This window comes from Cupressus sempervirens, chromosome 10 (assembly GCF_028749045.1).
Source record: "Cupressus sempervirens isolate cs-2001-9-10 chromosome 10, ASM2874904v1, whole genome shotgun sequence".
Taxonomy (NCBI): domain Eukaryota; kingdom Viridiplantae; phylum Streptophyta; class Pinopsida; order Cupressales; family Cupressaceae; genus Cupressus; species Cupressus sempervirens.
The window spans coordinates 956,527,281-956,550,736 of NC_143127.1; the positions used below are offsets into that span (position 1 = coordinate 956,527,281).

General features: G+C 34.8%; 1 protein-coding gene across 1 annotated transcript in view; it reads right to left on the minus strand.

Moving 5' to 3' along the window:
- Nucleotides 1–5,979: 5,979 nt before the first annotated feature.
- LOC149537149 (uncharacterized) overlaps nt 5,980–23,456 on the minus strand; it is a 43,193-nt gene continuing 25,716 nt past the window's right edge. Inside the window, exon 3 of the mRNA XM_089804913.1 lies at nt 5,980–6,269. Coding sequence (XP_089661039.1) covers nt 6,189–6,269 — 81 coding nt within the window. The 3' untranslated portion in view covers nt 5,980–6,188. The remainder of the gene's footprint in view (nt 6,270–23,456) is intronic.

The following is a 23,456-nucleotide window of genomic DNA, read 5'->3' on the forward strand; positions in this document are numbered from 1 at the left end:
AATATTTCATAATTTTTGGAAGCAAATGTTACATTAAGAGAGATGATGACAGAGGAAATTTTGATCCTACAAGTAATGAAGGATATTTCTTGGTTATTCTAATAAAATCAAAACCTACCGATGCTATAGTCTAAGAGTAAAGAAACTTGTTGAGAGTGCTAATGCGAAAGTTAATGAAAGATTTTGGATACAAGAAATGATGCAATAATGATTCAAATGATGATGAAGATAATAAGTTACATATCACAAAAGAGCAAAATCAAAATTAGAATATTGTTCAATAAGGTTCGATTGACGTGATTGACAATAGTATTGAGGTTGAAATCATTCATGCTCCAAAGACTTCGAGCTATGTAAAGCTTATTCATATTGAAAATCAAATTATTGGTTATAGAAATCAAAGAGTTAAGAGTAGAGGAAAGATTACTAGAGATTAAATTTGTTTGATTTCACAAGCTAAACATAAAAGTGCCAATGAAGCTTGCAAAGATGATAATTGGATTAAAGCTATGAAAGAACTTGATCAAATTCAGAAGAACAAGACATGAATTTTAATTCCTAGGCTTAAAGATTGAAAAAAATGTCATTGGAACTAAATGGAGTTTTCAAAATAAACTGAATGAGAATTGTGAAGTGGTCAGAAACAAAGCTAGATTGGTTTGCAAAAGATGTTCATAAGTGGAAGGTGTAGATTTTGAGGAGACATTTGCATCTATTGCTAGAATTGAAGTTGTTAGATTATTTCTTGTTTATATGCTTACAAGAATTTCAACGTATATTAAAATGGATGCTAAATCGACATTTCTAGATAGGGAGCTTAGGGAAGAAGTCTATGTTGATAAACCAGATGGATTTATTGTTGATAGTCAAAAGGATATCGATTGAAGAGAGCTTTATATGGATTAAAGCAAGCCCCTAGAGTCTAGTATGCAAGATTAGATAAATATTTATTCAATCTTGGATTCAATAAAGGTACTACATAGATTAATGTATACTTCAAACTTAATTATGATAACATTTTAACTATTGAATTCTTTGTCAATGATATTATTTTTGGTGGAAATATGATTAGATGAGTTCAAATTTGTTTAATGAGATTCAGAAGGAATTTGAGATGTCCATTATAAATGAGATCAAGTTCTTTCTTGGTTTGCAAATTACTCAAACTGAGACAAGAATTTTCATATCACAGAGCAAGTATGTGGAGGAACTCTTGAAGAAATTTGGAATGGAAGATTCAAAACTAGTTGGAACACCAATCGTTATAGGTGATAAGTTGACAAAGTATGATGAACCTAAGAGTACTAATCAAACCAGAAATATACGATTGGAGATTTGCAATATCCAACACATACAAGACTTAACATGTATAATGCAATTGGAACTGTTGCTAGATATCAAGTTGATATGAAGGAATCTCATGTGGTTGCTATCAAAAGAATATTTAGACATCTTAAAGGAATAGTGGATCACAGATTATGGTATGACAAAGTTGATGATTTTATACTTCATTTATACACTAATTTAGATTGGATAGGTAATATTGACGACAAGAATAGTGCTAGTGGAAGGGCATTCTTAATGGGGAAGAAGATAAGCTTAATGGTTGAGTAAAAAGCAAGATTCTACTTCACAATCTATCGTCAAAGTTGAATATGTTGTTGCTACTATTAGTTGTACACAAGTTATTTGAATGAAGCCAATATTAACAAATATCAGAGTTACTTATGATGAATTGGTAACTGTGCATTGTGGCAATTCAAGTGTTATTAACATTTCAAAGAACCTTGTATTGCATTCAAAGACTAAGCATATTTCAATCAAGTATCATTTCTTGAGAAGGTGAATAAAAAAAAGTCAAGTTGGAGTGTGTGGCTACTAGGAACAAATAACTGACATCTTTACAAAGCCCTTACTGAAAGATGTCTTTGAATATCTTAGAGATATGTTTGGGGTAATGGCCCCTTCCTTTCAAACTAATTGATGCAAGATGGCATCAATCCAGTGGTCTTAAATGACTTATCTTACATCTGGACTTGATGTTTTAAAGACTCCTAAGGGGGAGCAGTTGTGTAGTTGAGAGTGAGTATTGTTGAACTATGTGAAAGGTATGTTGGCCATTTTCCATAGATGTCAAAGGGGAGAGAGAATCATGTGAAAATAGTGTTATCAAAGTTGTATTGGGAGAGAGTTGTTACTTTGTGCATTAAAGGTTTTTTGCATCGTATGTTGCTATCAATGCCAAAGGGGGAGATTGTTGGGAGATTATTGCATTGTTGTTGAGAGTGAAATTGTTGTTGGTTATGTTTGGCATTAATGTTTTATCATTGATGTTAGCATAGCATATTTATCAGACAAAGTACTTGTTATTGTTTAGTGTCGTCATAGGTTTGGTGGTGATATAGTTTGGTTCAATTGTACTTGTTGATGTTATGGATTGATATTCAAAGAATCCATATGATATGTTTGTCATCACATGTGGTGATGAGTTGTTCAATGAAGTTACAAAGGATTTGATGCAAATTGGTTACTGTCAATATTGATTGATGAATTGTTTTCTATAGTGGTTAGGTATTTCTATCAGATTTTTTTAGTGGAGCAAGATTTTGATATGTGATTCATAATACTTTATAGACATACATTCTTACGTTTTTGCATATTTTCTTGATTAATTGTTCAAGAGTCAATTTTCTCATTGAACAGAGAAAGGGAATTTAATTTTTGGTCGACTCAATTAAGAAACATGTTGCTTGGATTATTGGGATTATATGTTTGAGTGTTTAACATGTTAATCATTATTGTAAGGTATTGTATATGTGTTATAGTTAACACTTATGGAATCACATTTGTTGAGTGATTTATTTTGGTATTAGGTCTCATATTGAGCTAACCTAATGTGTTTGAGACGTGTATATGTAAGTGAATTCATTTGTGAATTCGAAATAGTGGATATATGGATGTATGTGTGTGGATGCAATGTCATTGATGTGAGTTTGGATCAGAGCATAGATCAAAGAAAAGGTATGAGTGGAATTTAATGTTGTGCTTCAAAGGAACTATATTGGCATAGTTGATGCTTTTGGTCAATGGATTGTTGTTCACTCTTTGGGTTTTTGCCCTTGTTGCATTAGAGTAGTGAGCTCTAAGTGAGTGTCAGAATGCATATACATTCTTCATTATACCTCTAATAAGGTTTTATATGTGCTAGAACACTATCTTGTGGGTTTGATCCTGACAAGGCTTTTTCCCTTAACTAGGTTTTCCTCAAGAAGAAAATATTGATGTTATGTGTTATGGTGCTATTTGCTTTGCATTGCTTTCAAGGTTTCAAATATGAGAAGTAATGGATTGTTTCATGTTTTTACTTTCTCACAACTGATTAACTCCCCACCCTCCTCAATTGTATGCGGTGCATTGTTATTCCTAACAAGCATGTTGGCTTCAACTCAGCAAAGTACTCCCCTCATGGGTTCTTGTTTGGATTCGTATTCCAAGGCTTACTTTAGAGTTCTAGCGAGATGATATTCTTCATTCCATTGGTATCTTTCTCGAAAATCCTGTTGTTCCTGCTACCCAAACTCGTGATAGAAATGTAATCTCTTATGCCCATATTTCTGATCAAGTTGATTTAAATAACCCATTTACCAGATTCTAAGGAAATATATCCTAGATCCTCTTCTTGGATTCAATAGTTGGAGTATGAGACATTACCATTTAGATATAGAATACATCATGGGTATGGGAATTTACAAAGAAAATGCCCCAAATCCAAGTATGGGAGGGGCTTGCCTGTCAGATGGTGTTACCAATAAAGAGGACTTCAATGTTGTCAAAACTTGTGATAAGGGAAGAGGTTAGAAGAGCACTTGGTTAGATGGACAGAATGATGGGGTATCTAATCAAGTAGAGGCTTTAGATAGTCTAGTTGAACCGATGAGTGTTCTAGTTAAACTATCTCTAGATGCTTAACTATTGGGAGTGACATTGGAGGAGGATAACAGAATTAATCATTAGACTGCAACCATGGTAGATCAATGAGATGGAAAGATGGACACAAATCTTCCTTTGAAATCTTTAGTTGTGGTAGTCAAGTCAGACCTTAATCTCAAGGTGGTAGCTTCAGCTTCTCCTTCCTAGAAAGGATTTTTAGATTTTGGAAAGTAAGAAGATTGTTTATAATTTAGGCCTACAATAATTTAAAAACCCTTAAAATGGGGCCTTTAGAGAAAATTTTGAAGAGTGGACAAAAGACCAACTGGGAGAAGGTGAAGATTATTGGGGATACTTTGGTTGAGTCTAGGTCTATGTAACCCATTGATTCCTATTTAAACCATACTAAGAAATGATTAATGGATTCATTGGTATCTTGTGAAATATTACCAATCTAATCTAGTTCTACTCCATTATTGGAGTCACAAAGTGTCTCAATTTCAACAACATTTGATGAGGGTTCTCCTTTACTCTTTTGGCCACCTTGTTTATCCTTTTTACCTTAGATCATTTCTCCTTAAAGATGTTAATGCTCTTGTTGCACTCTATAGCTTCCTATGTTTTACTATCTATATTTGTCCCTAGGAAACTCAATACAAAGAATTCTTTGCTCAAAATCTCTTCAAACAAAATCATAAATTCTCTTCTCCCTACCTCATCCTCAATTCAAAAGGATCCTCAAACTATATCTTTTGGAGAAATCCTTCTTCAATTAAATGGAATATGGGGTGACTCTTGGTCTAAGACGCCACCTCTTCATAAGGTTTTTCATTTCACAAGATGCAACTTTTGTTAAAACATGATTAGCTAGTGAAATCTCATTAAACAAAGTGGAGTTGTAGCATCTTCCTTTGAATGCTTCAATGGTATCAATGGCTAATTTTGCACCATGAAATGTTTCTTTTATATCTTGATTTCCTCCACTTTTCTTTCTTTCTTGCAATTTGAGAGTTAAAAACATTTTATCAATTTGTAAGCTTAAATTCGTACTTATCACATCATCTAAATATTCCACATTAAACTGTTAATCAATGGTGACTTAGTTTGAGGATACCCAAAATAGAATTTAACTTGAGTTAGAGAATCAATTATCTAAGCATACTTACCTCTGTACCTTGGTTGAGCACTACTAATACTATGAGACGCACAATATTTAGTCAAACTCCTTTAGATGTTTTCCAATTCATGGCTGATTTTCTTTAACACATTTACAAGAGTAAGTGATTGTTCTAGCATTTTGTTCTAGAGGCTTAAATTATCAAAAGTTGTACAATATTATTTGTGATTGTGGTGCTACTGCATGCTAGAAATTGTGAATAGTGTTCTCAGCTCTTGATTAATGCCTTCAAAGTTTAAGGGAGAGATCTATTACAATAATTGAAAATATCCTTATAAATCTCTTCCAATTCGTAAAAATTACGAAGCTATAATATATATTATTTTACCAGAGGAATCTATAATCATAGAGAATCCACTTGCAATTGCTAGGTTTCCCCTTGCTACATCGTCATCGTACTTTAATTTGGTGTAGTCTCAAGGGTAAGGCTACCATTTCTCTACTCGAGGATCTATAGACCCTTGACTATTTTGAGCTCATCTAAGATTGTTTTAACTTTGCTTCAAACAAAGAAGAAAAGAGAAGAACGAGAATCAAGCTTATGATTTATTAAGCTACGATTGTTTCTTCCTTCAATCCTTTGGCAAGATTAATTTTGGATGATTGATTTGGTTGACCACATCTTTTATAAGGACCAAATGGTTTCTTGTATTAACTTTTGTGGCAAGCTCTCTAATGTACTACAATTGGACTTTTGAGCTTTTTAATTAAGTAGGTGATTCCAATGTAGAAAACCCAAATTTAGACTACTTAATTGTGTGTTTTGAAATCCTAACTTGCACAAGTCAAATGCATTGCCTTCATAAAGTTGGGCACTAAAAAAGTTGATATAGACAACCTTATTAAACCATTAAAACTTAAACAACTAGTACTAAAATAAAATCTTAATTTGCGATTAGAACTCTTATCTAATGCTAGCGAAATAATACAAAAATAAATGTAATTACCAGTCCATTGATTTTTAACTAGTATACTTTGTACCTAATGATTTCTGTATGAATGAAAACAAACATAGGCAAGATCTTTTGTTAACAAGATGGGGATATATTTTACATGCAAAATCCAGCAATTTCAAACTAAATCAGGTCTCTCCGGGCTTTGATTTTTCCAGCATCTCAGCATTGTCTTCTTTCTTCTTTACAGTCTCTAGCGGAGGTATGGTCTACATTTACAAAACAAAAGAAATCAACTTTAACTCTTTGTCTTTACATTACAGCTTGAAAGCAAAATAATTATCCTATATTCAAGAAAAATAAGTTTGAAAACACACATGGACATATGTGGGAGTATATTCTATCCGGAAGTCCTATACTTAACAAAGCTGTGAGAAAGGGATAATGTTTTAGAATGATGATGTTGCACATAAAAGAAGGGTACAGATTATTATGACAAGTCATGTTAATTTTAAATGAAATTGGATTATGACTTTGGTTACCCTCCACTCGTCATTGCAGTTTAAGGTTTTGACTCGGCACTTAAAATGTATAAAGATTTCTGATATTCCAGTAACTTGTGAAGGTGAAAAGAACAATGTTTGAGCAAAGAGTCTTCAGTAATAATGATACAGTAGTTTCAGTAACATTTCAAAGAAAAGGTAGATGCCAATATAAAACACTTCTCTTATGAAAATGGCTACCAAATACAGTTTCCTAGCTTCAACCTTAGCAAAATGTTAACATGCAATGCTCCCATCCTTTACACACCTTCGATAGATATTTTAAGCCTCTTGTTTACCACTAGAATGCAGAATCATAGATATTTACAAACTATAAATTTTTATCATCTAACATGAAGGATAAAGTGGAATGACAGGTTAAGATTTTTCCCTGTCAATCTCAGCTAAAGCAAACAGAAGAATATAAATCTTCAGAATTAATATTTTAAGATTTTTGGTTTTTCTATTGAACATATATGACATACAATTTTGGTCTTCTGACTAAATTCAATCTATTGTTTCAACTTTCAAATGTGATCAAACAACTTATATTTTGATTTTTGTTCCACTTTAAATAACTAATACCCAATGATGAGATCCAGGTGGAAGAACAATCAAGAATTCAATCTATTTGACATTTCTAATTGCATGCAAGTGTTTTATAAAACTAAGATTCCTGGACTCATTTTCCTATCTAGAATTTATGTATATTTCTGATTAGTCAACAATAATAATAAGAAAGGTATTTTTTAGTTTTAGTAATTATATCCCCCTCAAGTTCCCTGAGAATCAAAAAGACATCATTGGATGCCTTCCCATGTTACCACATTCTGGAAACTGACATTGCTTCTTTTTCATATTATTTTTAACTCCCAATTTTCTGAATTTGTGAGACCGTGATTTGGACAAAGTTAATTTTTAAATGTATCGTCAGAGAACACAACAGCCACATGTTAAACAAAGTGCAACTATATTGTGTGTTCTTACTTCAAATTTGCAGTGCCTCATGGTGTTGCATGACATTGGTACAAGGGACTGATACATCACCCTTCCACCTTTCATCAAGTAGAGAAATTCAATGGCCTGTGCTTAAAGCAATAACTCGTGTAAGCCTTGAATATTACTAATTCAATATAACTTGGCAAAATAGAGCATGAAGCACTGGAAATAGATCCAAATGGATCTGGAAAATGTATTGAAACGAGAAAACTAGAACAGAAGAGCCATCTCAGATGGAGGGACAGGCCTTGGCCAGTGTTGCAAAGCTGGAAAAAACAGATATTGCACTGCAATTGTAGAAGTATCCAGACCATACCACAACTGTGTCATGTCTCCTTTCCAGAGTGGACATCAGAGACGATAGAGTTAGCCTATTGGGGAGTCTCGTAGGCTGGCAGTGGTATTTAGAAACTCAGTCAGGGTATACAGTGTTCGGATCTGGAGTTTCAGACAGTAGGAGGGCAGTTGAGAGCAGTTCCTTAATTGTAGGAGGAGTTTCCTACATTTTAGGAGGTGGAGATGGGTTATAGTCTTGAGTCTCTATGAGATCATTCTATGGTTTCAGTTTCAAGAGATTCGGAGACGTTCCTATTTTTTAGGAGTATCCCTAATTTTGAGGGATGAGACTATCAATTATTTCAAATTATCTAGCATCAATCTCAGGAGGTGACAAGTTCAATTTCACCTTGTAGAGGTGTTTTGGCTATCAATTCACTATTTGGGAAATATTTTAATATATTTTAATATTCTCCTAAGTTAGCATTTTAATAATTTAAATAAGACTAAGTTATAGCCATTTTGGAGTAATAAGGGGGTTTTGTGGCCTCATCTAGGTGAATATCCCTTGGTGTAATAGCTCGTTGGAAAGGTCTTGAACTTTTCTAAATATTTCTCTATTCACTCAGAGCATTTCGGTGAACGGATTTCTTTCTATGGGGAAAAAGGTCATTTTCTGGATACTTGACCACTTTAAAAATGAGAAATATATTATTTTATAACCCAACGCCACATGGGGACACTTTTAGGGTTTGAGCTAAGTTTGGTGGGTTATAAGGAGGTAAAGACAAAGTTCGAAGGCATTATTGACATATTACATCTTGAATTTGTATTTTGGGCTCTGATTGAGCTTTCAGCATTTGGGACGCCAAACCCACTTGCTTTGCCTATTTGGGACGTAGCCCCCAAACCAATGTTCTGGATTCTTGCAGTCAGAAGCATCTTCGAGATTGTGCATTGTTTCTTCTAGGGAACGTAGTACTGCGTGAGAGTTTTAGCTGGGGTTTGAGTATTTTACCCATGTGTGGGCACTTTGCGGTTGTACGGCTGCCCTTGGCAGCCATCTACTCTTCCACGTACAGCATTTGAGAGCTGGATTCTGGTCGTAGCTTCCTTCTGGGCTCATATTTCACCTTCACGCCTTCAGGTTGGCTTTATTCTTGGTTGTAATCATCTGGATATTATTGTAAATCTTCATCTGGTTACATATTAGGCATATATTCAAAAAAATCTGCTTGAAGCGACTTTGCTTTAAATGTATTTGGAATATATTCTCAGAACTAGTTCATGTTATTGTACTTCTGTTATTACTTATTGAAAAATCATCAAAAATATAAAACAATCAAACCCTTCTGCAACTTTTGTCTAGCTCTGCAAGAAAATTATAATAAACAGACAAAACAAATTTAAAAATATAAAATTACAGCAGATCAACAGAAGAGATCTATTAGGGATCTTTCAAACTGCAGATGTATCCAAACTGTATAAATGCCAGAATTCAAAATCCAATATGAATAAGTCTCGTACAGCATCTAATGACAAGTAAGAAAAATCTTGGGCCTAGGAGCTCTGTTGTCATTAGAAATTTTCAAAGTTTATAAATAGTCACATATCCAAGCAGCAAAGGCATGTCTACAAGTTGGAAGATTGTGAAACCCCCCCCTTGCTACTATACTATAGTTATTGGTAGTCCTTCTTGTGACAATTCTAGACTTGGATGGACTAGATTTTGATGGGTTGGATTAAGATTTTGTGGTATGGGGGATGGACAAAAGTTGTGTAGGATTGGGTTTTAGTTGAATGGACTGGCAAACAAACTAATTAATTTAGATGGGAGATTAGGATTAACAGTCCTTTGGCTTGAAATTATGTTTGATGCGGATGAAGTGATGAGAAACAAAAGTTTAGAGGTTTGAATTGATGTGAGAGTGGTGCATAAGAGTTAAGGTCAAAGGAAAATGGTTAAAGGTTATGAATTATGGATTTAACATTTTGGAAAGATGATTGATGAAGACAAAATGGACATGGACTAAGGTAGTGAAGGATAGTGGATATGGAGCATGGGTTATGAAGGTGAGATGGAATAAGAAGTATGGTCTATGGATAATGGTCTATGTTTTAGCGTAAGGTTACAGTAAGGTAAGAAGGCTTTGGAACTAAGGTTTAGACTATAATTGTGCATGTAGATTGAGGATGATGAACTGAGGTAAAATGAAGTATGGACTTTGTGAAAATGACCTAATGGATGATGGACTTGGAAGAATAATGGATAAGGACTATGGACAATGGGTTTGGAAACCAACGTGTATGGACTAGATATAATGGACCAAGGTTTGAAAGAATCGTGGATGTAGACTAAGGATGATGGTCTAAGGGAAAATGGATCATGGATTAAGGATAGATGGATTCGGAATGACAATGAATAAGTACAACAGATCATAGATGAAAACATTCAAAGAGAACTTGCATCTCAAAACTAACAGCAAGTTACTTGCCCACAAACTTGATGCCGATAATAAAATCTTGTCATAATTTTTCAGAATTTTTTTGTCAAACTCTGTTTTTCCATCAAAATTCATCAGAAACTTGCTCGAGTATGAAAAACATTGAAGATTTTGCACACATTACTTCCAGTTTATGTTGAAATCCAAAACCCTACATTAAAAAGCACCTTACAAATAAACCTACAATTTTATACCTTGGAATTTCTACATGGGCACTTAAACTGTAAGACTGTACTACTTAAATGTGCTACATAGGGTTGTCTTTTCTTCCCATTAAGTCACAGAATTAACGATTTGTTTGAATTATCATACTAAATTGATTTAATTGTTTTCCATTAAACAAATTTTCAAATGGAATAAAATCAAAAAGAGAATTGATTATGATAACTCCTTTCAACCCTTAAGGTCTCAACTTGCCCAAAATTCTACGTCTAGTTAACTAGAATCCAATGCACCACAGAGAACATGGTTGATGGTCTTATGCAAATTAAACAAGGCTCTCTCCAGGGATATCTTTTATATACAACAAGGGTATGCGAAGCATAAATCCACAAACTGAAGCCCATCTACAAGCACATGGAAGAGTTCTAACTCCCTTCACTTCATCTCTTCCTCTACTCCCCACAAAGGAGGTGGCAAAAAGGCTATGCTAGAGGCAATGATGGCTACTTTTGGGGTACAACTCTCATTTTCCCCCCTTAATATACTCCATTAATTGATGTGGACGAGATCATCCTCTATAGGGATGAAATCTCTTGACAAGCATCCTAGAAAGAAAAAGAAGCGGAAACTTATTTTTTATTCTTGAGATCGCCCTAAAGGGCAAGAGGAGATCATATGCAAGTATCACATCAAGATTAGAAACATTTGTAAATTAGTTAGCTCAAATCAAAATGTGAAGGTGAAATTAGTCCCAATCTTCAATACAACAAAATAATGAAAAAAGAAAAAGCATCCAAAAAAGAAAAAGGTCTATAATCAAGTCTTTGCCACACATCTTGCAAAATCACAAAATTACTAGTTTAGAAGAATATGCCTTTGGACTAGTGTTAAACCATGCAAGCTTTCAAATTACAAACTTGAGACGGTAAGCACAAAGATAATTCAAATGGTGCATGAGATCATTATGCATAAAGATAATGAATAAAAAGTGCTTAAAGCATTACCTCCCCTAATTCACGGGTAAAAGTAATTGTCAACAGCCAAATGAAACAATACATCCATTCAATCAATGGTTTTTTTTCAAATTTCTCAAAAAGGAAGAAAGTTGTTTAGGCATTAAGGTGGAGACCAAATGACTATGATGTACAATGAACAGATATGGGATCTTTTTACTCATAATAAAAAAATAATTACCAAAAAAATCAAGTGAGCACATAAAAACTCATTTGCCGTAGCATACATTGGTCTCATTAACCAATAAAATTGATTTATGGGTCTATAGGTTAATGACATAACCAATACATAGAACCACAATATTTATAGTTATGTTGTGTGTTATGTAAATAGCCATTGATTGTATGACAACTATTGGATCAAACAAGCAACAAAATCAAGAATAATCGAAACACTTATCTCAACAAGAATACCCAAAAGAAGATAATTCCTTCCAAAAACAAAACTAAATTTTATTTTGAGCTTCCAACAAATGATCCGGTGTGGAAATATATTCCTCTTAAAACAACATTGATTAGAAAAGGCCAAAACAAATATGCAAGTGGTGAAAAGGAAAATATCAAGACTTGAATTCCACTAGGACATAACCTAATTCTGCAACTTTTACCTACATCCTCTGTTATGTCTTAGAAACACACACCTAGGAGGACTGATTGGCAAGGCTTTCAAACTTTTAAGCTAATATCTCAAGGCTTTTGTCAATATTACTCACACCTCTATGCTATAGGGGAAGCTCCCAAAGAACATGTGAAGTGGTACCTCTTGGCTTTGCATTTGAAGTTATAGAGACTTTGAAGCAGGAGAATATGCATGAGGTTGGTGAGCTTCTCCCCGATTCAATGGGTGTGCTAAAAAAGCCTATCAATGTAATTCACGCTGGTGAGAAAGAAACTATGATGAAACAAGATTTCCCTTTAAGTTCATTGTTAACGAAGAGAATATCCATTGCACTATATTCACACTTATAAAGAAAGGAAAGGATCTCTGAAAACTAGTTTTGAGTTTTCAAGCAATGCAACAAGACAAACAAAAATCCAAGCATTAAAGGAATACACTGGGAAAAGATAGAGAGGACATGCCAAAATACTCAGAGAAAACCAAAGTATTGAGAGATAGAATGCCAAAGCCTTCAAATAAAATCAACCATAGAGAAATCTGGAAGTGCCAAAACACTCCAGGAAATCCAATATTGAAAATGTGATTGGTTCAACCATAGAGTGTTCACAACGTACACCACATTCTATTAAATAGTATTGAACAATATGCCTACTGATTGACATGCCAACTGATGCAGCTTGTTCAGCCTAACAATAATCCTTTCCAAACTACAAAGTAAGAAAAACTACTCCATGCAACAGGGGAAAAAAGGAACACCTAGATAAGGATAAACTCCAAAGTATAAACCACAATAGAAGAATATATAATACTTAATACGCAAGGATAAAAGTGTGATGCTCAAATGTATTGGTTGGAATGTCCTCTTCTCAAAAACCTGCAAAAAGAGGTTAATGGAGGAAAAATAGAGGTGGTAAGAATATGCTCCCCAACAAAGTCGCCAAAGATTTGGACCTTTTTATAATGTAGGAAAATGGGTTAAAAGTTGTATCCAAACAAGAACCTAAACTTATTTCCCTTTATTACATTAACGAGAGTGTAACCAGTTAGCTCAAAAGATCAAGCGCAAGATGAATCCAGCACTCATCATTTGAGTTGAAATGGACTATGCAAGTGGTGTGAGTCAGTTGCTAGATCTAGGGCTAAAGATGAGAAATTGAGGGATTTTAACATTCACAAATATTACAAAATAGATATGCAGACTAGGATTATAGATCTAGAAAGAGAAGTCAAAGAAACTATGTCTGAAATCTAGGCTAAAAGTAGGTCATTGGTACTTAGGGCACCCTTGACCTAGAATTATCAGATCTAGATGAAAATTGGGTTAAAGATATCAGAATGCTAATTAAAATCTTCCCCACAGAGTTTTGTGAAAAATGTTCAGGTCATTGGTTCTTGGAGCCCCCTTGACACGTCTTTTTGAGATGTACAAGATCTCAATATGTAGGTCTTTGTCTGCTTAGTCTGATTCCAAATTCATGCTTCTCGATCCTATCAGCTACACATACAAAGAAGAGAAAATGTTTGGGTTGATGGGGGTTTTCCTATGTCAAACCCTAGTTTTTTAATTAACTATGAAATTCAACTGAAATGTAATTGAAATAAAAGCTCACAAAGTAATGTCCTCAAATTATTTCTAACCAAATTTCCCTTAGATTACAATTTTTTATCGAAACAAGTGGGATTCAGAGATACCTTTCAATTTGATCGAGGCCCTACAACATAGTTAGCAACTATTTCTAATCATAATTCATAGTTCAGTTCTTTAAATAAAAATAAATATGTATAAGAAATCCAGATCAAATCAATAGATTGCTAGAATTAATTTTCAGATGGCTCAACCATAGAAGTTATAATGTAGGATGACTTGATGAAGTGCCCTAGAGACCCCCTACCCTAGACCCAAGAATAGATATACCATCCCTCTTAGCCTCGTGGCTCACGCCATACATATGAGGTGGCATATCCAGTGTGGTGTCCTATTACCATTTTCCTCCATCTTGCCACTCCTATCTTGCTTCAAATGATCGAATGCCCAATTATCCTGATAGGGGTTATGAAGAACATTCACAACAGGGTGCCCAAAAATTCCCTCATTCCTAAGCGCAAAGGTAGTTCCTTTGTCCCTTTTTGGTCCCATGCGAATGTCTAGTCCATAAAATAAGGTGGGGTGCTTAGAATGTGACCTCATCACCATTTTCCCACCCATGATCCCCTCGTTTCCCCTACCATTGCTGGTTGCAGCACACAGAAAACATACATGATATTTCATACATATAATCTTTATTTCAACATTCATGAGGCATAAATGAAATCATATTAGACAATTGGTATGCAAATGTATATATAAGTCCGAATGTATTTCTACATATAATCAGTCAGATATTAATATTATATCTCTGAAATGAATGCAGAATTCAAATAGTGAACAGTCATCGAAGTACTTATTATGCAATATATATCATGTGAAACTCATACTAAGGAATCATTGATCTGAGTTATTATGTAAAATACCAATTTTCTAGACTGAAAAATAGATACTAAATTCTGAAAATAACTAGATCGAAATAACTGAAAGATTGTAACATAGTTAACAAAAGTAAACCATGGAACATGGGTCAATGAGTTTGACTCAAAAATCACATAGTTAAATCCTGATAGCAATATCACAAAAGTAAACCATATTACCGAAGCGAACATCTTTTACACCTTAATATCCATTTCATGTGAATGTGCAACATAAATTTATCATAACAAAAATAACTAACTAATAACCATAATAGTTCAAGAGAAACGAAATCATTTCCATACATTCCATGATTTAACTAATAACTACAAGAAATAAACTTGCAAAATAAAGTCTAGAAGAAACATACAAAAACTAGCTGAGGTATCTGCAGATGTTGTGCAAGCCTTGACTGTCTGGTAAGAGGAGAAGCATTGACATAGGCTTAACCTCCCAACCACAGACCTTATAAATCCCCACACAATTTTTTAACAAGAAAGGCCCTCCATACCCCAAGGTTAGGCTCGGGGCACCATAGTCCAGCCATTCGAGCATACCAGTGTTTAGAATGTCCGCTTAATAATAGGCGGACATGCCTGATTAACTAGCACCACCGACATCATGTGATCAAATGAAAGGCAAACATGGCTCTAAACAACCTTGGCCAAGGATTTAGATGGGCTTTTATTACCTGATCACCACCACTCAACTTGACAACAGGATATATATATATATTGGACAAACATGAGCTTACTTGGATATTCTATAGAAATTAATTAAAAATTTATCATAGTTTCATATAAAGAGGTTCTTATTTCCGTTCTTTCCCTTGTAGGAATTTCTTTTCGTCTTCACACCCTTGCATTGGTCATTTCCAGCCAAGGTGAGACCTTGGTATGGATCATCTTGAGTATTCATGGATTCCTATCCGTTGGTGGTACACCGCAGTTAACAAACTAATATAAAGATGTGATTCAAATTAGGCAACATGTTGTTCCTACATTTCAGTGCACACATGGTAAAGCAAGACAAGATCATAGACGTATACACTTAAAGGAAGAACTTGTTCTTAGTGATGAATTCTCAACCAGCATATCAGTCCCATTCATATTTTCAATGTTCTAAATAAAAAAGGTCAACAGAACATAAGCCGAGCATATTGACTTTGATCATACAGTTGATGCATAAACTATAAATGTCAGATGCATAGAAAATCCACCTAAGAATTGTTGCATTGAATTAGAGTTATAAAGAATGGGGTATAACACTAACAGAACTTGTACAAGAGCCCTTTGTGAGATTCAGTGATGTCTCCACCATACGGCTCAAGCTAACGTGACTGTAAATGTAATGCAATAATACGCTGAGGGAAAACCCATTCTTGAAATTAAGATGGATTATGCTCGATGCAAAGGAATAATAGGAGGAGAGAATGAGAAAAGAATGTCGTCTCTAGCCAGACATGACATGTTTAAATCTTTCTTAGGCTCAAGCAAGCCACGGGTCAAGTTGGCAGTTTGAAAACAAGACCATCAGTTACAAAGTCACCAATTTTTTAAAAGATGGCGCCAAGCGTCTATGGTCACCTCTCAAGGGGAAAATACAAGTTGATTTATTTAAAAGAAGCCCCTTTGGGAAACATCTATATACATCTGTGTGTGTGTGTGTGTATATATATAATTTCTAAATGATCCCATCATGCTATCATCATATCTAAAGTCGCACTCATTAACATATGTATAACTATATACATGCATAATTTATAATAACAACATATCCTCTTTGATGTATGCACATGTACATGTATATACATATATTAATAAGTATGAAGTATAGATATTGCCTTAATATCCTTGTGTGGTATCATATATATATATATATAGGTGATAATAAAGAAAATGGAGATGACATCATAAAACAATGAAGGTAATGGCTTTGAATATAAGGTTGACTATGACTATATATATGTGTGTGTTTTTTATATGTTTGTCCAAGTAGCTCATGTGTACACAATGTATGTACCCTATTGTAAAGTTGCTAAATCCTTACCAAGGTAGTTAGAGGTCATACCTAGCAATCGGACAAATGGACTAGAATAGTGCCACATTCCTCGAATCCTGTTTACCAATGCTTTCTCCCCTTTGTCTACTCCTGCAACCACCCGAGCAACATTTCCACAATAATAACTTCTTCCATTTAAATCAATATTAGAATATACCACAAATAACTATAACAATGGTTAACTACCATTATCAATTAACACGTAAATAAAATAAAGCAACGTCTAACTATCATTTTCAATTATGCAAGTAAACATAATAATTATTAACTGACTCCATTATAACAACCATTTCTATATGAAATAAATGGTTAACTATAACTTCCCTTTTCACATGATCAAGAAAATGATGGTTTTAACTAATCACCTCAACGGCTATAACTTATTTTAATCAAGTCAAAACTTTGGGATGTAACATATTAATGTTCAAACTATTATTGTTGTCTTCGAATATATTATTCTCCCAAATGATCTCCCATTTCAAAGCTTCTTAATGAAGGGTACTAATGTAGAGATAAATTCAACGGAAGCAAAAACAAAAAAGAACCAACACCAAAAAGAGATAGATAATAATTGTTCTTCTAATTAATTCATCAAATGAACAATATATACACTTGCTCTCCTACAGATTTCTTCTTCCCATAATTTCATATCCAAAAACTTGCCTCAACCTAAACCTAAACCTAAACTCTATTTATACTTGCTAAGATGGTCTACAGAACATTCTAGATTATTACAAAATAGGAAGAACAACTTATAGAATACTCTAGATCAAAATATAGAATGGGGAAGAATGACCCCACAATGATCTGTAAGAATCCCAAGAAAAGATCTTATCGTAATGACAAAATTGGGATAAATTCTTCATGTAGAAATCTCATCTAAAATATTTTATGAGGGTGCTCCTGCACCATACTCCCCAGGAAATTTAATTTCAAGCCCACTTGAGATGAGCGCTTATAGAGTGGTACCTTGCTTCTTGATATGTTGTTCGGTCATCCACACAGCATCTACATCCGAATAACCTCTGAGTTTTACCAAATACTGCTTGGACTCCTTTCCTCTTGTCTACTTTGTGACTTTGGTGTCAAGTATCCTTTCTAGCTGTGGTGTTTGCTTAAATGGTAGACGTTGAATGTCTTTTGTATCAGCAATCTGTCTTGTATCAATTTCTTCAGTGGGTGCTTTGAATGGTGTGAGGTCTGCTATGTTGAAGATTGGAGAAATGCCAATCTCAGGTGGCAATCGAATCTCATAAGCATTGGTTCCAAACTTCTTCAATATTTGACAAGGACCAAGCTTTCTCAACATAAGCTTAGTACATTTACCTTTTGGTAGCCTCTCTTTCTTGAGATTTTCCCATACTAAATCTCCCACTTCAAATTCTAAGTTTCTTCGTTTCTGATCTACATGCTTCTTATACTTGTTAGAGGTTTGTTGGAGTTGTGCTTTGACTTCATCATGGATTTCTTTTATGGCTGTAACAAATTCTTCTCCTTGGGCACTAACTTGTTGTTGTGAACTCATATCTCTTACTCAAAAATCCCTCTAGGATGAATTCTATACACCACTTGAAATGGTGACTTTCCTGTACTTCTATTGATGGAGTCATTATATGCAAATTCAGCTTGGGGTAGGATTACATCCCATTTTGCTGCATTTTGTCTTGTGAGTGTTCTTAACAAATTGCCCAAAGTTCTATTAACTACCTCCGTTTGGCCATCAGTTTGAGGATGGTAGGCTGATGCGAATGATAAATTGGTTCCAAGTTTCCTCCATAAAGTTCTCCAAAAGTGTCCTACAAACTTCACATCCCTGTCTGAAACTATGTTGAGAGGTAGCCCGTGAATCCTTATGACTTCTTTGAAAAAGAGATCTGCTATATGAGAGGTATCATAGGTCCACTTAGACGGTAAGAAGTGAGCCATTTTGCTGAACCTATCTACTACAATAAATACACTATCATGCCCCTTTTGTGTCCATGGCAGCCCCATTACAAAATCCATCATTATGCTTTCCCAAGGTCCAGATGGTATTGGCAAAGGTTGATAAAGCCCTATATTTGTAGTCCTTCCTTTGGCCCCTTTGACAAATCATACATGTTTCCACAACATTTCTAACATCAGTCGGAAGTTTAGGCCAATAGTAGTACCTTCTAACCAATTCTAAGGTTTTATCCAAACCAAAATGTTCACCCATTGTTCCACTATGCTTCTCTTTGATAATGTTTTTCCTCATAGAGCACCTGGGTACACAAAGTTGTCCTCCTTTCAAAAGAAGTCTGTCTTGTATCAAAAAATCAGGAAAATCAGCATGGTATCTTTCACCAAACTCCATACATACCTTGTAGACGACACCAAAATCTGGATCTGCTACATACATGTCCTTGAGTGCTTCAATTCCCACACTTTGCAGCTGTATCTGGGTGACAGTCAAATTCCTTCCACTAAGAGCATCAGCAACTTTGTTTAATATGCCCTTCTTATGCTTGATGGTGAAGGTATAGGCCTGTAAATACTCCACCCATTTCATGTGCCTATGACTTAATTTGTTTTGGGGTATACACAACAAACTCCTTTGGCAACAAGTAGTGTCTCCACCTTTTGAGAGCTTGAACCAATGCATACAATTCTAGGTCATATGAAGAGTATTTTTGCTTGGCTTTGCTTGGCTTCATTGAGTTTTTCACTTGAGAAAGCCACTGATTTTCCTTCTTGACTAAGAATTGCCCCTATAGCAACCTTGCTAGCATCACATTCTACTTGAAAAACTTTGTTAAAATCAAGTAAAGAAAGAATTGGCTGCTCACTAACCTTTTTCTTAAGCAATTCAAAAGCTTCATTTGCTAATTGACTCCATGCAAACTTACACTTCCTTCCTCCTTTAATAGTTTCTAACATAGGAGCGAAATTTCTTATGAATTTCCTATAAAATGTAGCAAGACCATGAAAGCTTCTAACATCTCCAACTATTCTTGGGAATGGTCAGGAGAGTATAGCACTTACCTTATTTTTATCCATCTTCAAGCTACCTTGGGAGATCACAAAACCAAGATATGTCAGCTCCTCTTGCATGAACAAACACTTTTCCAAATTTATTACCAATTTTTCCTCATGAAGTCTTCTCAAAACCATGTCAATGTGCTCTAAGTGTTCTTCCTTTGTCTTGCTGAAAATTAATATGTCATCTAAATATACTATGATGAACTTACCATTGAAGTCTTTGAGTATTTCATTCATAAGTCTCATGAAGGTACTAGGAGCATTAGAGAGTCCAAATGGCATTACCTTCCATTCATATAATCCTTCATCAGTTTTGAATGCTGTCTTCCACTCATCTCCAGCTCTTATCCTTATTTGATGGTACCCACTTTTTAAGTCAATCTTGGAGAAATACTTTGCACCTCCCAAACAATCAAGGAAATCTTCAATTCTTGGCATTGGAAACCTATATCTGATTGCAATCTTATTAATGGCTCTAGAATCAACGCACAACCTCTAGGTTCCTTCCTTCTTATTAATGGCTCTAGAATCGAGTAACTCCTTTACTTGTCTAGCAATCTCCTCATTTTGTTGAGGTGTCATCTTGTATGCAACCTTATTGGGTAAAGTAGCTCCAGGAATGAAATCAATACAATGACTAATGTCTCGTATAGGTGGTAAAGACTTCAGCATACCTTCTGAAATCAAAGCTTCAAACTTATCCAAAAGCTCTTTTACTTCATTAGGAATTGTCTTCTTTGTTTCAGCCTCCTTTCCATCATTTCCAATAGGTTCTTGTGGTTGTGGGTTAGGCAGCAAAAGAAAACAAGGTTTAGGTTCATCCTTCATCTCCCGTAAGAATTCCTTTTTATCAACCATCATAATTTTGGCTTCCCTCTCTTTGTTTTCTTCCACTTCTTCATGATCAGCAAATGGAATCAATCTAATCACCTTTCAATCCTTCTTGATAGTGTATATATTGAGTTTTCCATTATGTTGTGCATGCAAATCATACTGTCAGGCCCTACCAAATAATAGGTGGCATGCATCCATGTCAACTATATCACACAAAATTTTGTCCTTATACTTTCCAATCTGAAAATCAACCCATGTTTGCTCATTTACAAGAGTTTGTTGACCCTTTGTTAGCCATGAAACCTTATAAGGAAAAGGATGAGGTATCCTCCTAAGTTTTAACTTCTGAACCATCTCAAGAGAAACTAAATTCTCAATAGATCCTAAGTCAATAATGACTTTACATACCTTACCTCTGGATTTGCAAGCAGTCCTGAAGATAGCTTTCCTTTGTGGTGGTTCCATGGTAGTAGGCACTTTTAAAAGTGTTCTTTTCATCATTAAACTTTCTCCTCTTTCAAGTACACTATCTGAGTCAGCCATCTCCTTCTCTTGGTATTCATCATCTTGTACCAAATGTGTTCTTCTTTCACCTTGTGAACTTGAACTTGCTCTATCCGGACACCTAGATGCATAATGTCCCTCCTTATTGCAATTGAAACAAATAATTGGACTTGCCCTTCTACCACCAAATCCACCTCTTGAATTGCCTCTTCTACCTCTGAAGTTACCTCTGAAATTTCCTTTGCTTTGACTGGTTTCTTGTTTTATCTCTTTATGATCTTCATGGTATTGTCCTCTTCCTTGGAAATTTCCTCTTCCCCTTTGATTTCTTCCTCTTCCTTTGCTATTTCGTTCTTGCCTTCTTTTCAATTTGGCTTCCACCTTCAATGCTAGTTGATAACACTTTTGTACTGTATCAGGACACAATAAATTAAGTTCTTCTTGAATGTTCAACCTCAATCCATTGAGGTATCTAGCAACTTTTACACTTTCACATTCACTCTGCTTTGCCCTCAGGGTTAATTTTTGGAATTCTTCAGTATAGGTAGTGACATCTAGCTCCTTTTGTCTTAAACTTTGTCTCTTTCGATGAAGTTGAATTTCATAATCCTTAGGTAAGTATGTTTCTCTCACCTTGGCACACATCCTTTCCCATGAAATTATCATGTTCTTACCTTCTTTGACTCTTTCTCCTTGAGTGAAATTCCACCAAGTGAGGGTTGGTCCCTTCAACTTTGAGCTGGCAATCTTTACCTTGTCCTTTTCTGCTATATTTTCACAATCAAAATGGTTGTTTAAGACTTCTATCCAATCCACAACAGCATCAGCATCCATCTTTCTGAAGAAGATGGGTAGGTCAACTTTGGCATCCTTCTTGCAAACTCTTTCAAGGGCTTCTATGAAGTATCTCCGGTCTGCAGGTAAGTTAACCACCTCCTGCTCAAGGGTATCCTCTTCTTCCCCTTCTACCTCTTGCTCTGAGGAAACCTTTGCTCTCTTTTCCATCCGGCCCTTCATCTTCTCAAATTCATCTAATAACCACTTATTGATCTTCTCATGTTCTTGCATCTTCTTTGCCAGTTCAGAATTGGTGACCATGTTTGATGTTTCAACTTTTGGCTCTGATCCAAACATAAAATCTAATTGCCTCAAGAGCTTTCCCCAAACTCTGATACCAAAAATGATGCAGAGATAAATTCAACGGAAGCAAAAACAAAAAGGAACCAACACCAAAAAGAGATAGATAATAATTGTTCTAATTAATTCATCAAATGAATAGTATATACACTTGCTCTCCTACATATCCAAAAACTTGCCCTCAACCTAAACCTAAACCTAAAACTCTATTTATACTTGCTAAGACGATCTACGGAACATTCTAGATTATTACAAAATAGGAAGAATAGCTTACAGAATACTCTAGATCAATATAGAATAGGGAAGAATGACCCCACAATGATCTATACGAATCCCAAGAAAAGATCTTATCATAATGACATCGGGATAAATTCTTCATGTAGAAATCCCGTCCAAAATATTTTATGTGGGTGCTCCTGCACCAGGTACTCCCTTTGATACCACAAACACATGAAGAAATAGAGAAAACAAAAGCAATTTGCAAGAACAAAAATGGGCTTCTTATTATCTCCAAAAGTATGGAATTACAGATTTCAGAAATACAATATGCAAAGCCACATGAGCATTTTCCTTACAATATTATATAAGACAAAGCATGAACAACCACCTAGAACTGCCCTAGACAACCCCAAGGGCCTTCCTTATACAGGCAATTTTCCACCTCCCAAGAAGGTTCTAGATATTTAGCCTTAAACCTTGAGGCTGACCAATCCTAAAATTATATTATTTTTCACATTTTATTATATAGAATTGGTAAGAATTGGTATTACGAAGTAATTGGTAAAATACTTCATTGTTATTAACAGAGACCGAGAGGTCAATATATACAAAAGAATAAAACGATGTTTCCTTAGGAAACGATCATAAAGAATAGAAATATTCTATTCTAGCTAAAAGAAAGCTAAAGAAAGCTAACAGATAACTACTATTAAAAACATTCTAATATTTGCAATAGATTACAAATAAATAACCATTAACTAATAATAGAAGCTTATCTATTACGTAATACCCTCCCTTAATGGTTAATCTATCCAGAGCACAATGTTGTCAAAAAGCGTAAAAGGCAGATTATGTCTGCTCAGTATGCTCCACACTATTCGCTATGAGTTGAAAACTAGATTGCTTAGATAGGGCAGCTAAGCGTTTCCGACATTCAACCTTCATGCAATCAAACTTGTGGCAATAGTTGCATTGAATGTTCTTCCGAGAGCCTTCTGAATCTGGAGCAAAGGATTTCTGCTGAGAAGACTGTTGAGACTTACCTTTATCCTTCTAAAAGGATTTGGTAACAAAGGCTTTCTC